Raw genomic sequence first — 16,350 nt, forward strand, 5'->3', positions numbered from 1 at the left:
CCATCATTGGATCACTACTGATGCAATATTAAAAATTCAAATGGATATTCAACGAAGAACCAGAAGATTATTCAATCCAATGAATTTCTACATATTATTTGTTCTCTTTATCAACAATTGATCATTAAACTTAATTGCTAAAATAGGGACTAAATTTCCTATATTTCTAAAAATTAATTAATTAGGGTGGTATATGTGACCCTGTTACACTCCTCGTTGACCATCTAGATATTATTTGTATCTAATAGATTTAAAACAGACACTAGATGATTGCACGGTGTTCGCAATCTGAAGTTTGCGAAAGTACTGTTCAAATTATGAGCATAATTTTTCTGATTATACCATCAAGACAGCGTGTCTCGTTAATACTAGTGATCCTAAATCTCTATTTTTTAATAAGTATTAATTGAGATATTGATAAATGATTTAATATTATTGTTTGTTAAACGTCTCCAATTAATTTAATTGAGAACAAAATATTTTTTATTTTTGTTTAGGAAATATTTTTACGCATCATGCCAACATCATATGATTACTTGATCACCAATTGAATATATGATTGCTTGTTGTAATGCTGGGAGGCTCAAATAGGTTTAGAATACTTATTGATTAACATACATGCAATAGATGTTGGAAGTAATATTTATCACATGTGTAATCTTTGAGATAATCATAAAATTGAATGCATTCTACAGATTCAGGTCATTACTAGAATAAATTTAATTTGTCTTGAAAAAAATAACTCATAATCTATTTATCGATTTTCAAGAATGAATGAATAAAACTAACTACAAAATTGAGAATTGAAATAGATAATAATAAGTGGATTTATAGTCTAATACACTCAAAACTCGAATTTTACGAGTTTTCATAGATTAATTTAGAATAAATACAAACTATGTATCTCTTTTGTTCACTTACTTTGAATTTGATTAGAAACTATTACACTTTGATTAAATTTTATTCTTTGTGAGATGATACACGTTATTCATCACATATTACTTATCAATAATCCTATACACTTACAGGATTTTACCGAACACTTAACTAGATGTCAATTTTGTTTGCTAGGTAAAACTCGAGACAAATTGGATGGATTGGAAGAAAGAAACAAAAAAGGGCAAAAAAGAAAGAATACAAAGTTTGGGACCAAATTGCAATATCCAATAGTTGATTCGGATTACAAAATGATAATTGAAGGTTGTTTGGGGTCAAGTAAATGCAATTAGAAGTCAAACAAGAGTGAAATACAGTCAAAGGATTTTCACAAATCAATTTTCAATTGCACAAGTCATATTCTAGATTTTTAGTTGGAGATTGAAACACATTTTTGGTATAGTAAATATTCGAATTGAAAATATGCTATTCTATAATAAAGTAGTCATTTGAGTTAGCTTTCCAGCATACTTTGAATTACCTCAATCGAATATCGGGAAAGGTTGTTATGATAATAATAATACTAATGGCTATGTAGAGACATAACCATGCGCGTGCAAAGGCAAAATTACTTATTTGATTAACTCTTTTAGAACTCACCTTGGACCCCTTTTTTTTTTTTTTTATACCTAATTTCACCTTATATAATACAAGCCATGGATAGCCATTGGACAATCTTTCTTGCCTCTTAAATCACTTTCACATGAATAAACTATTCAAGAACAGGGGGCAAATTTATTATAAGTTGGAGATGGGAATGAATCTAGCATGTGGGCTGAATCAAGGACAATCAAGTACTTGAATAATCAAATCTCATGATGGATAATTAAGAACAAGGATTAGACTATTATATCTCTTTCTTGTATTTATAAATTTGGGGTGATGTATTGTTGTTTTATCATTATAAACATATTTAAGTAGGTTCCTTGTATTGGATGAAGATGAACCATATTATTTATTTATTTTAGTTCAAACAAGTAGTTTAGTAGTTCTTGTTTTTAAGATTAATTTTGCATTTCCATTGCATTATTTAATTGTTTGGCCATCAATTATATAATTAATTGATTGTTGTAGTGTTGGAATATGCACGATAATTTAGAGCACGGCAAATTTACATATGTGCAATAGATGTTAAAAATAATATTTATTACGTGTACAATCGTATAAATAATCTAAAATTTAATGCCTGTGGGTCAAATCTATTACTTTTCAACGATTTTATATGCTTAAGGGATTTTATTGAACCAAAATTCGAGAACGTACCTCTTTCCAGAATCATTGAAGCCAACATATCTAAGTTTATCTAAAAAAGAAAATCATTTGTTGGTTTTGAAGGCAATTTGACAATAAAAATGTTAGTGATCTAAGTATTGAGCTGGGTATCAAAAAAGCATTTCTCAACACTGCACCATCCACATGCGAATGGTCAGGTGGAAGTGGTCAACAAAATGGTTAAGTACACTTTGAAAAGGAAGCTTAACACTTCAAAAGGAGGTCCTAGGTTGACGAGCTTCCCCAAGTACTATGGGTCACCAAACCTCCAGTAGAACTACCACTGGAAAAACCCCATTTTCATACATACGAAGTGAAAGCAATGAGTCCAATAGAAGTTAGTTTTCCTTCGTTTCGTTGCTTACACTTTAATGAGATATCGAATGATACATTGAGGAGATATGATCTTGATTTCCTTGATGGGAAGAGGGACATTTCACATGTTAAACTCGCCTTTTAGCAAAGGAAAATGGTTGGCTACTATAATACTAAAGTATAGAAGAGGTCATTTTGACGAGGCAATCGTGTGCTAAAAAAAGTTATGGTTTCCTCGAAGAAATTGGGTGTTGGAACCATGGGCCCCTACTAGGAGGGCCTCTATCGCATCCTAGAGGAATTGCACCCCAATGTTATGGAATGGTACAGCTTCATCCCTGGAATGTCGAACACTTAAGAGTATATTATTAATGAATTAGACTTATATTCAATTGGACGCTCATTCTCAGCCCATCTATCAGTTTTTAAAGATGAAATGATAATTCTTTGTGAACATGTTAATGCGCCTCAAAATAGGGAAAGAACATCTTATAATGATTTGGGTATTATGTTATGTAAATTGTTTGAATTGTCATACTATAAATTTGTTGTAGATAAGCTACATGCCCAAGGGCTCGTGCAATTAAAACCAAACCCTTGTTTGAGCTCCATTCTTTTGAAAAAAATGTATTTTTCAACAGTATTTTAATATTATTTCAACAACACATTTTTCAATAAAATAATATTACACGCAAATCAAAAAATTTTCCTTATTTTTTAACCACAATTTTTTTCATTAATACACTGTTCAAAAATTCATTTTCTCCCCTCAGATGGGGTTCAAACAAGGGTGAAGATGAAAAGGTGTAACCTTTTGTTGAACCCTCCACAGTTGATAATTTTTTGACAAGTCAAATTTGTTAAAAGCGTATACTTAACAAGTTCAATAGATGAACATAATCAGATGAAGCTCCACTCTGATTATTAAGGTTTGGTAAATCTTTATGCATACAAGTAACTATTCAGCTCTAATTATTATTCAATTCATACATACACTTGATTCAACTATGTAAGCTGTGTATAACTTATGATGAAATGTTAACAGATTCGAAACAAACAGTAATTGATCCAATAGAAAATTTTATTGATAAAATAAGTCTTTTGCAAAAAACAAAAAAAGAAAAAAAAGGCTAAATCGCCTCATTGAATACTAAGGGTAAAAGGAAAAGTCTAATCTCCAAAAAGTAGCATCGTCCGCTAGAGCTTTGCCATCGACAGAGTCTTCAACAGAGTCATCCTATTGGGCAAGGGTAGCAGGAAGTTCAGGAAGGAAATCCTTCTTCAGACCACAATGTCCACCTCAGGATTTGTCGCCTTCAGCCTTTCAATCATTTCCTGGTATACAGCCCTCCTCCAATAAGTACATAGGACATCATACTTGACTATTTCAAGGAAATGAGCCTTGTACTCTTAGACCACTGCTTCACCCGCTTTCAACACCTGCTGCTTTAGATTTACAAACTCAACTTTCAACTTGAGAGGTCAACTTTTTCTTCTTTCCATTTGCCACCTCCAAGGCAAATGAGGCGATCCTTTGGAGCTTATTTGAATTCTCCACCTGTTTCGTCAAATTCAAGACCTCAGACTTAGAAGGTATATTTCATTATTCAAATCTTCATTTTTACTACTAAGGAAGGCTACCTTTGATTCACCATTGGCCTGCTTCAACTTAGCATCTTCGATCACATCAACCTCAACCATCAGCTTCTTCACCTCCAAGTTGACAGCATCAGCCACCTTTAGGTTCTCTTGATTGGAGGTAAACGCTTTAGCTCCATTTGGGAGTTCAAGAAGAATCCCAATGAGGGAGCTTGGAGGGCTAGTTTGGTCTCCATTATATCCATCGAGTTGTAAGTCTTCACATAATTCAAGTATTTTTCAGTCCAATAATCGTGGTGGACCCGTGCCGCTGGTTGCACCTTGGTAGGCAATATCTTAAAGCAGGTAGGTTCCAATTTATCCATATGACCTCCCAAGAAGCTCCGAACCTTCCCATCAGTGGCCACCCCGCCAACCTTTCCTTACGTCTCCATCTTTTTATCAGGCCCCCTCTTGCTCCTCAACTTCCTTAGACTCCACAATTTTTATAGTTGAGATAGTTGGATAGTCAATGGCCTCTTCTTAGATTCTATTGTTGTTAGCTGCCTTGTAAAATGACAAAGTAAACCAAAATTCTTGAAAATGGTCAGTCGTCCCTTTGTGGACTTCTTCTTCTTAGCTTCCTCCTCTTTTCCTTTCTCCTTCTAGATACAAGTCAACTCATCCCCTTGGGATTTGTAAGCCGCTGTACTAGTGCTTAAAGGCTTATTTTTCTTCATCTTACCTAGACGGTGCAGGGCGAATAGGCCCCACATAGCATGCACCTTATTCTTGTGATGATCTGTAGTAATGTCAATGCCAAAAATGATAGGCTATGCCTTATTCTTGTTAACTCAAGACTCACTATACTTATGATGTTGGGTAGGATCTATAATCTCTAGATCGCATCGCCCTCCACTGTCTGTCGTCGACCCTTGACTAGAATCGTAAGGATTTCTAGTTCTTAATTGAAGAAGAAGTATCCCAGACGAAGGGCACATATGAACCCCAAGGATTAATGCAATACCACCCATTATGATCCTCACCTCTAGTACTATTTCTAAGTTGGAAGAGGGTCTGAAATACGTGATGGGGCATGTCTTTGTCTCCACTAGCCTCTTTCCACGAGAAAGACCTCTAGTAATTGGCTTCAGGGATTTGAAATGAGCTGAAGTGGGGCGAGGTTGTATTACCTAAGGATGTACCCAAAAAAAAGGATGAAGGATAACCTCATGCTTCCACATTGAATAGCCTCGCTAATGACGCTGTAACCTTACCTGGGAAAGCAGACTCACTCATCAGAGGTTGGTACAAACAATTCAATAGTATCAGGGATTTTAAACCTCTCCTATACTTAGTCAACTTATCCTCCTTCACACGGGTTGGCTAAAGTGAAGCCATCCACCTCACACTATGATCAAAGGCCATTCCTACATCATCCAAGTACAATGACGACCCCCATGGCCTCCATGATCCTTTTAGTAGAGATCAAAGCTAGCAATCCCTTCTTAAAGGCTAAAGCACTAATGTTATGGGTTCAGAGGACTCTTTAAAGCCAATTTTCCTAGAAGACGAGGTACCAAGAAATACTAAGAAGAATTTGAAAAAAAAAAAAAATAGGTACCAAGAAAATTTCCTAAGAACAATGTCTATAACCACACTTACTAATGTCGCTACACATGCTAGAAAAGAAGAACGATCGTTAGGAAATCACCAGATATTGCAAAACAATTGCAAAAATTGCTAAGAATTTTCGTAAGGTCGCAGGGTAAAAAGCTTATGACATGGCAAATGGTGGCTTATATAGGCAAATGAATCAAGCCCCTACCATTTAATCAGCATACTGTACATCCAGATCGTCTATCTATTCTCCCTCAATCGAACCATTGAATCCGAAAAGATTCCCATTTAGATTTGAACCAGAGGTCTAGATTTAGCCGTGCATCTCACCCGCCTTTTAGGTATGTCCACTTGAGCAGTTACTGTAAATTGTCATCATTGCATAATACACCGGAAACGTGTCCCTAAGGCACGAAAAATACCTACATCTTTTTCTTTAGGAAGGCGAGACGGTGTAAATTGTCGTATTGTAATAGAACCAACACGGTCTACCCTCTAGGTAAGGGCTTCGCCAAAGCTTCTTTCAGTCTTGCAATAGGCTTCACTATCTTTCAATGACTCACCCTCTATGTAAGGGCCTTGTCAAAACTTTTTTCAACATTGCAATAGGCTTCATCATCTTTCAAGGGCTCACCCTTATGGCCCTGGTCAAAGCTTTTTTCAACTTTACGGTAGGCTTCATCATCTTTCAACGGCTCGCCCTCTATGTAAGGACCTCACCAAAACTTCTTTTAGCCTTGCAATATGCTTCATCATCTTTTAAAGGCTCGCTCTCTATGTAAGGCCTCGCCAAAGCTTCTTTTAGCCTTGTTCGATGGCTCGTCCTCTATGTAAGGGCCTCTCCAAAAACTTCATTCAGCTCTATGTTTGATTATTTCTTAAATCTCGCATTTTATAAATAGTCATATTAGACTTGGGGGACTAGTGTGCTACAGTACAGATGTGTCCATTACTTCGTAAGAACATAGGCCAAGTTGTTGATCCAAAAACAAAAAAGCACCCAGATGTTTCCCCCTCCCCTCCGGAAGAAACACATTCTCCTACCAAAATTTTCAACGTTGAAGCCCATGCCCGAAGATCATACACAGTTCACATCTGGAGATCATATGTTGTCTTGAGGATAAAACATGCCTAACTTTATAATTTTAAAGTCCACATATTATATAAATATTCATTTATGGATTTAGGGACTATCGTCACACTTCATCCAACGAGGCTCCAATCAAAGCCACGTGGTGCACATAGAGCAAAAGAGTGCAAGCCACAACATCATTTTGATGACACAAAATCTTGGTCAAACCACCCATGAGCATCAAAACTGATATGGTTGGGCCATGCCATCATTTTGATGACACGACAATCTTGGTCAAACCATCCATGAGCATCCGAAGATATGGTTGGGCCGAACCTACTGGTTATAATCAACCTTCGGGTGTCGAAGGGGATTCACAGAGGCTTTCCAAAGAAAATCTTTGTGCAAGATTATGTAGCAAGTGGGATTATGTGACTATGTACCGAAAATGTTGCTCTACTCAAGCAACAAGTCAAGTTTAACTTTACATGGCTGGCCTAGAGTTGCACCATCGCCGTTACACTTAATGCAGTATGGCCTATAAATGATTGATTGACACTTATGATAAGAGAATCTAGTCATAGGGATGAAGTCACATGCACCTTCATCCAGGGTTCCATACATCATTTTATACTACAAAAGCTCCTAGTTAACTCCATTTTAAGGTAATGCTAGTTTACATTCTCAAACTACTCTCCACTCTTTGTTGTTTTATATAGCATCCCTAGTTTCAAACCTTTATTTTATTTATTTATTATTATTTTTTTAAAATCTATGCCATAAGCCTATTCCACATCCAACCATGTATTCCACCATACTGATTTGATCGTTGTAATGCCTGTGGCCACCTCCTCCACTACTGAAGTTTGATCATACGCCCAATGATTTGTCCAAGTATACAGGACAAAAGCTTGTGCCGACACCCAAGGAGCTAAGATCCATTAGCCACGTTACCTCTTCAATAATTATGATTGTAATTTACCAAATTATCCATTAGGAGATGATGGACGACCAAGATTACTACTGAAATTTAAAACTTTAAAATTGAAGCTCCGAACAATGGCTCAACTGAAGCTAATTAAGCTCTCGTTTGGCTCTCATTAATTTTCATTTTATTTTTCTCTTCTATTTCCAATCACACAATCTTTCATAAAATAATATTACACATAAATCGAAAATTTTTTCTTCCTTTTTAATCATTCACTTTTCAAAAAAAAAAAAAAAAAATCATTCCCCCCATTTTCATTTCTACAAAATAGGCCAAACGAGGGCTAAAGTTACCTGTTTCAGCGGTCAAAATTTACCCTATTTTGTAGACAGTGGTTTTCTAATCAATTTAAATAATAAATAAATAGAATTCAGTTTAGGATTAGCGAGTAACACTCGCGATCTTAATTTTATGTTTGGGAATTTCAATTCACAGAACGACAATAAGAACAATAATCAGAGCTCAAATGGGAAGCGATATGGAGAGACATGATGAAGAAGAAGAAGAATCGGTGAGCGAAATCTTGCGAGATCGATTCCGACTGAGCACAATCTCCATTGCCGAAGCCGAAGGTTTCAAAATTAGATATACGATTATTCACAGACTTTTGTATCTACATTGTCGGTCTTTGACACAATTAAATTGACTTTTTTTTTCTCTACAGGGAAGAAAAATGGCATGCAAATTTCTGAACCTATTGTGGCCTGCGTCTCGGATTTAGCCTTCAAATATGCCCGTAATTCTCTCCTCGCACAATTACTCTATATGTGGGCATTTATGTAATGCAAGGTTTTATTTTTTATTTTTTCTCTTGCTTTTTTTGTGATTTTTCCATGGGATAGAATCAGTTAAGGAATTTGTTTTCTTTTGAAGTAAATGATTTTTTATACTTTAAAGATGGAAATTTTAATGTGTGAGCATCTCCTAATTCTTTTATTTTATGTTAGGTTTGGGCCAATGTTTGTTTGACCATTTCGTTGAAATCTACATTTGCATTTTTTTTCCTTTTCCTTTATTATGTTTTCTGAGAATTTAGTGTCAAGGGCATTGCATTTCCTGATGGCCTTGTTTGTCATAATTCTTGAATAATTTTACTGAATATATTAGCTGTAATAAATAAAGAGTTTGCCATGAGAGATTCCCCGATTATAATGTCATATATATCACCTCAAAATTTTCTTTGGATTTTTGGAAAAATCAACTGCATAATAATTAGTCAAAATAAGTTGAGAATCATTTTTAGATAGCAATGCCCTCACTAATATTTGATAATTATTTATTTGCCCTTCAATTTATATTATAATTAATAAATTCTCAATTAAATATTTGTGCTATATACATATTTTCAATTAAATTATTTATGTGCGCAAAGCATGCACACAAGTAAAAATATGTATATACAGATAAGTATTTAATGGAGAGATCATTGAGATAATATTAATTGAGGGACAAATCAAATCAAGAGTTATCAAGTGAGGGCATTGATGTCCAAAAAAATGATTCTCAACTTATGAGACACTTAAAGCTTGTTAAGCACTGTATATTTCAAGTGGAAAATTATTTTTTTGGAGAATTTGTGGTTGAAAAGTGAGGAAACGTTCTTGGTCCTATAGAATGTGTGGTTGAAAATGATTTTATAGAAAAATGGTTTTAGAAAAATCTGTAACAAACATGCATTTAGTATATTACATATACACTTTCTATTCTTATGAACTGTAATGATTCATGTGTGATATAACATAGGGCAATGGCATTTTTAAAGCCTTTTCCTATCTCTTTTGATTGTTCAATGGCAAGATTGCTTTGGTTCAGGCGTTCAGCCATCTTTCTTTAAAAGGGACAAAAAATGTGAATACTGAAGTGAGAAGCATTGTGTTTCTTGGAGTTTGTGCTGAAGCGTAGTTTATGCATTATTCATAACCGAGACTACAACTACTGTCTATCAAACTCCATAGTTTGCTTCTTAAACAGAAATTTGAGTTTGAAGAGCTTTCGAAACCTTAGGCCGAATCTTATGAATTGAGTCCATTTTCTGGTTTAGTATTACAATTTCATTTTGTAATTTTATTTATATTGAAGAAGCTCCTCCCTCCCTCGTGGTGCCACAAGTACTTCTACATTCAAATGATTTTGGCATCAGGTTCCACTTAACCTGCAATATATAATCTCATTTTATGCAATCAACAAATTGAAAATGACTGTCAAGTAATTGGTTTCACCTTTTCTTTTTCTAATAAATTGGAAGTGCATGTAAAGTATTCATTGCATCCCTTCATGTAGGAATTTAAAGTTCCTGCTGAAATATTCAATAGCTATCCAGATATTAAAAAAAAAGGAAAATACAAGATTCATGTGGTGTTAACTACTTGTGTCTTGTTTATTATTATTATTATTATTATTATTATTTTTTAAATGAGATCTGCATGTTAATTTCTAGCATCATTTTTTCCAGTGGCTCATCTCTATGGATCTAGCCTAATCAACTTCCCTACTTCTCTTTCCCTTAATTGCTGTTTTTTTTTTTTTTTGTTTTACAAATTTTGTTCCTGTAGCAAGAATTTGCAACCTAAGTATGAAATGATGACGTAATAACCGAGATTTAACATATTGCAACTCATATTTTTGCTTCCTACTATATACTCTGCTGTTGATTTTACCAGTTAGTTTTTTAACGTGTCCTTTGTCATCAAAGTTCACTACATTTATGGACCTTAAAGTAATGGCAGATTAGTAGAACGCACCTATATGCACTTGAAAGTACTATGTTGACGTACTAACATGGTTTGGTCTACAGTTTGTGTGTTGTCTTTGATTGGAAATTAATTGATTGAATTTATGAACTACTGTATTATTTCTTGAAAAGCAGAGCAATTAGCAAAGGATCTTGAGTTATTCGCTCAGCATGCTGGTCGCAAGTCTGTGAATATGGAAGATGTCATACTTTCTGGTGAGATATAAAAATTCTTGCCATGGCATATGTGGGATCTATGTCTCGGAAATTATAAAATTTAACATGATTTTCCTAGCTTGTCTGACCAGACCTGCATCCTATCGTGTTTATCAGTTAAATATGAATTACAATAACCTACTAAGTAGCTGTTGCTATTTAAGCCTTTGTCACATAGGTTATGAAACATGATGTTCTACTACCATATCTTGAAATTTGGCATACTGCTTTTCCATGTGATTTGTCTATCTGTTGCATTGGTTAATATGGCATATTAAATGGTTCATATATATAAACTTATCATTCTATATTCGCTCCCTCACGAAATTCGGTACATGAGACTGCTTAAATCTGTTTCAGCACATCGTAATGATCATCTGGCTGCCTCATTAAGGTCCATATCCAATGAACTAAAAGCAAAAGAGCCCCAGTCTGAGAGAAAGAGGAAGAAGAATACGAGAAAGGAAGACAAATCTAATGCAGATGTACACTAAATTGCTGATCCATAACTCGAAAATTTATGGACATGGTAGACTCCATGTTTCTGGTCTGATAATCATTTGAAGCTTATAAAGCCTTTGCACCTTTATTTATAAACTTAATCACAAAACTGTAGCTACTCAGGAATCGGGATGTACCTATAGTTTTATATCTACAAGGAAGGGGGTATAGTTCTTCTACGTCATCTTCTATTACCCGATAAGTTATACGGTGGTTGTGACACTTTTAGAAGGTGATTACGACTTTTTTAGAAGTATGTATTTGTTAGCATTGAGTGAATTGTAAAACAACCTAGCTAGACGTAAAACGGTATTACAGTTTTCATTTGATCTCTAAAGTTAACATTTCTAAATAGTTTTCGATATTATTGAGTAATGTATCCAAACATGACACTACAAATATCCCCAACCAAAATTATTTAAGTTAGGAATTGCCTTTTTTAAGTTTATGCGTTGTTGTCTAGGCTAATCATTCTTAAAAATAAACTTTAACACACACCCCAAATAGGCCTAGGGGAAAATAATGAACTAAGAATGAGTCATTGGTCTAAAGTAAAAAAACATTATACTAGACATCCTCGTAATTAATATAATTGAAATGAGATGCAAATGATTCACCTGTAGAGACGTGCATTCCTTTCTCATCCCATGGGTTGTGTCCCCAATCTTCATATGACAATACTCTTTGAACACTAATTGGATCAGCTTTACTTGGATTTTGAGGGTTTAGAGAATGAGAAATTATAGCTTATCCAATTTTTGTTAGGATAACTTTATAATATTCTCGGGATTTTTTTATATTGTGGGGGCATGAAACAAAATTTTGAAGAAAAAAGGTCTTGTAAGCATTGATCTAAATTTGAATATCTATTAATCCAAGATATTTCCATTTCGAAAATAGGGCTTGCAGTTGATTTGAGAAAATAACGAAAAGTTGGACGAGGGTTTATTTGAGGGACTTTACCAGAACCTTGAACGGCTTTTTTGAAGTTTGAAGGTTTGCATTGTTCTGGATTTAATTTTATTTTAGTCTGATTTTTGAAAACAAGAGTTGAAAGTGTTGTATTTTAAGTATATTGAGTAGAGAAGAAGCAGATTGTTCTTCATGTTTCGATGATCCTTTAAAGAAGTCATCAATTGAAAATAATGGAGTAGAATTTTTCTTTCTCTACTTTTCTTTTGAAAAGGATTTTGAGCTTCAGAGGGAGCCATTGAAGATTTTTTGTTTATATTTTTGAATTTTTCTCTCTATCTCAACTTGATCTGTATAAACTCTCTTGTAAGGAAGTCTGTAAGAATATTTGATTTACCTTTTATATTCAGAATTTCAAAATCAAAATAAAACAAAATCGCTTGCCATATTGCAAAAATTTGCTTTAAAATAAGATTTTTTTACATCCTTTTATAAAACATTTTTAGATGCTTTAAAATCAATTTTCAAAATAAATTTTTTATTGATTAAATTATCTTGAAATTTTGAAATACACAATCCTATGGATAAGATTTCTTTTTGATAGTGGAATACTCCTTTTGAGGCCGGTCCACACTCCACCATGGTACCTAACCAACTGTTTTTTATTTGATTCTTTTGGAATCTGCTTTAACACTCCACTATATCCTATATTTGAAGCATTAGTCTCAACAATAATGGAAGCAGCGGGGTCAAGTATTGAAAGACAGAGATTATTTTTTATTGTCTTTTCGAGGAGGTTGATATCTCAGTTTCAGAATTTATTTCAATTCTATTAAGCCTAGAATACATAGATTGAAGAACTATATTTGTGTAGTTATTTTGAGCTTGAATATTTTTTATTTCTTTAGCGACAACTTGAAAATCATCAGATCGTTTTGTAGATATCTTTTTGAAAAGAGAAACAAGAATTTCAGTATTTTCATGTGGAATTACCATTTCTTGTAAAAGAGGATGAGAAAATTGAATAGTTTCTCCGGAAGGAGTTTTCCAAATCTTTTTTGAAATATTTGTATTTTGGATAGTTTTTTCTTTACGTAAACTGAATTTGTTGTTGTAAACTTTGAAATATGCCAATTCATAAAAACTCAAATCTTCAGGAAATTTATAAAATTCTTCCTCATAAGACTTTCTTTCTTCTTTTAAAAAAGTTTTTTGAAATATTTTTCTAAAATTTTGACATCTATACGCAGATGAGTTTTAAATTCATTTCTTCTATCAATTCTAGAAGAAATAACATTACATTATTGATCAAGATTTGAAAGAGGAACCATATAAGATAAAGTTGGTGAATTAGGTTGTTCTGATCTTTTTCATTATCTCCATATGGAGATTTTGGAATATTAGGGTTAAAATCAACACCATTTAAAGATGATGTTGAAAATGTAGCCGATTGAAAAGAAGTTCTAGGTCTATCTTCAGATCTGGAAGAATAATATCTTTGAAGCCTACAAGAGGATCCTTTGAAAATGATTTTGACATTTCCATCTGGAAAACTAATAATTTGATTACGAGTTGTTTGAACAGGAGCATGAATACGATTTTGAATATTTTCAAAATTTCATTCAAGTCCTCTATATTGAATATTCCTTGGAACTCTCTTGGAAATCATAGTATTTGAATGAAAAGGATTTACTTCAACCAAAAAAATTTCATCTTTTGGGATGAATGAAGAGCACCAATATTGAGCTAAGTGTTTATGAGTTTGTAATATATTCTATATATTACAACAAAAGCATTTGAACGATCATCAAGATCAAGATATTTGTTTGAATATGAAGATTTAGAACATTAAGAGTAGCTCCATTGTTGAGATTAATTGAAAAATTTGGATAACAATTTGAAAATATGGACTACTTTCTAGATTTGTCTCCAAAACAGATAATAATGAACTTTCAAATTTGAGAAGTATTTTATCTCGAAGAGTTAAGAGAATAGGAGTATCTAAACCAAGTCGAAATAAAGGTTTAACAGCAATTTAAACTAATCCAACAAGAAGATATTTAAATTTCTTTCTATGGGATTCAATACTTTCTTTTGAAAATAAATTGATAAATGCATTTTGACTCTTAATAAGTAATGTTTGTTCAAAAGTTTTGATAACATGACTTTGAGTAAAATCAAATTTTCCTATTTCATAAATAGAGTTTTTATCTACCTTTGGAATAGTCCAGTTATGCAATCTTTGTTCATTTTGAGCAATTTGAAGTTCATGAGAATTGAAATCATTAGATGCAGATGCTTGATCTAATTCTTCTTCACTTTGAAAAATATTTGAAATATTTTCAAATCTATTTCTAAATCTCCTTAATCAATTTGAAATAGAAGACATAATCAAATAAAATGAAAATTACATTAACTTACCACTGTAAAATAATACAATGGGATAGACAAACTTTAGCTAAGCCTACAACAGGACCACCCAAACATGTCAACTATGGCAAACACGGACTGACCAACGCTATTCAGTAGACATCCATGTTTTATTCTAGTTTTCCTATGGAACAGTTTCTACAATGAATAATACTATAACCTCACCGTATATATTGTTTAGTTGGACGCAAGGGGAAAAAACCTCCATTTAGAATATTTTTCTCTAACATTTTTCTTTCCTTTCATAAAACTTTGCTGCAAGTGGACTGTATTGTAGTCCACAATACAAATAAAAATAATTGGTAAACGAAATTTAGTATGCTTTTCGAGATATTGATGGCAATTGGTACGAAGAGTTTTTATTGAAGAAGAAAACGATCGAGTTTTTACTCTTGTTTCCTACACTTCCAGCAGGGACGTACCCAGTTCACGATTTGCCTGCACTGAGATTTGGGCCAGCCCCAACCCAATTAAATAAAAAAAATGTGGTGAATGGTGAAGAAGGCGACGAGTGCTTGAACAAATGTACTTGTACTTGCTGCAAGAGATGAAAATATACAAATGTACTTAAAAATGAAATTGAAAATACACAAATGTACTTGAACAAATGAAATAGAAATCAAGCTTGAAGATTTCTTCCCAGTTCCTTCAATCTTGCTCGGCGACTCATTCTTCTCTCGTTTTCTTCTCTTTCTTCGTCATTCAATTTTCCCATTCTTCTCTGGTTTTCTTCTCATTCTACACATTTACGAGTGCACACTGCATTCGAGAAATTTTTGCATGCACTGAAAATATTTCCTAGGTCCGTCCCTGACTTCCAGGGACTATTTTTCAACTGATATTTAAAAATGATTAGTCTTGATTTCTTTATGAAATAAGAATGCTTGATTACATAAGATACATTTAAAAGCCTAAATGAAAGAGTCATTTTATTCAAGGAAATTGAGATGAAGCATCAATATCCACTAAACGACACAAAAAGAAATATAACATTAATAGCATGATCAATTAGAAAAAAAGGTAAAGATAGAGAGGAAAAAAAGGAGATAAGCTAAAAAAAATTTACTGGTACTAAGAGATTTATAGTGTACATAAGAATTAAAGAGATAATTAAGTGGTGGTTTATGTAATTTTTCTCATATCAAATTTAATAATTGAATTTTTTATTTTTTGTTTTAAAAAAGTGGTATAACAAACAAATTTTGTGGAAAATAGCCAATTTTATTCATTATCCCTTGGTCTTCATTTTTATCTTGACGTTTCTGCTTTTTCATCATGTATTCATGTTTCCTAGTGACGTAGTTTACTATATTTAAATCATCTTTTCACATTATTTCTAATTCCAACTGCACTGTTATTAATTTTATATCATTTACTATCTTCAACTACATTTCTTTCCTTTTTTTTTTTTTTTTTTTTATTTCAATTGAAACTTTTTTAGAGTAATTAGATAGTACAAGTCAGGATTAAGACGGTTCTATATAGGATCTCTCACCCCGAGATTTTCTGAGAGGCAGTGGAGGGTAGTTATTGTTCTATTTCCAATTCATTTATTAAATCAAATTTCGGATCAATCTATATTGATCGATTGCCTCCATTATGTTGTTGTTAGCAAATACCGCAATTTTTTATTTGATGGAAAATATGCTCAATATCATTTGATTGAATAGTTGACCTAGCCTCTTATTGTTTGTCCTAGCTCTGCTATATCTTTTGTTTCATTTCTTCTGGAATAATCACAAACACTTTTTTTATTTTAATTATTATGGATCTACTACT

At 33.2% G+C, this 16,350-nt stretch overlaps 1 protein-coding gene across 1 annotated transcript; it reads left to right on the forward strand.

Annotated features, from left to right (window-relative positions):
• The first annotated feature begins 8,135 nt into the window (after positions 1 to 8,135).
• LOC111381960 (protein MHF1 homolog) lies at positions 8,136 to 11,581 on the forward strand. Its single transcript, XM_023005803.1, has 4 exons — positions 8,136 to 8,353; positions 8,446 to 8,517; positions 10,648 to 10,728; positions 11,089 to 11,581. Exons 1-4 carry the CDS (start codon positions 8,248 to 8,250, stop codon positions 11,220 to 11,222), a joined length of 393 nt encoding a protein of 130 aa, XP_022861571.1. The 5' UTR covers positions 8,136 to 8,247; the 3' UTR covers positions 11,223 to 11,581.
• The last annotated feature ends 4,769 nt before the right edge of the window (positions 11,582 to 16,350 follow it).

Source organism: Olea europaea, unplaced genomic scaffold, assembly GCF_002742605.1.
Source record: "Olea europaea var. sylvestris unplaced genomic scaffold, O_europaea_v1 scaffold2408, whole genome shotgun sequence".
Lineage (NCBI taxonomy): Eukaryota > Viridiplantae > Streptophyta > Magnoliopsida > Lamiales > Oleaceae > Olea > Olea europaea.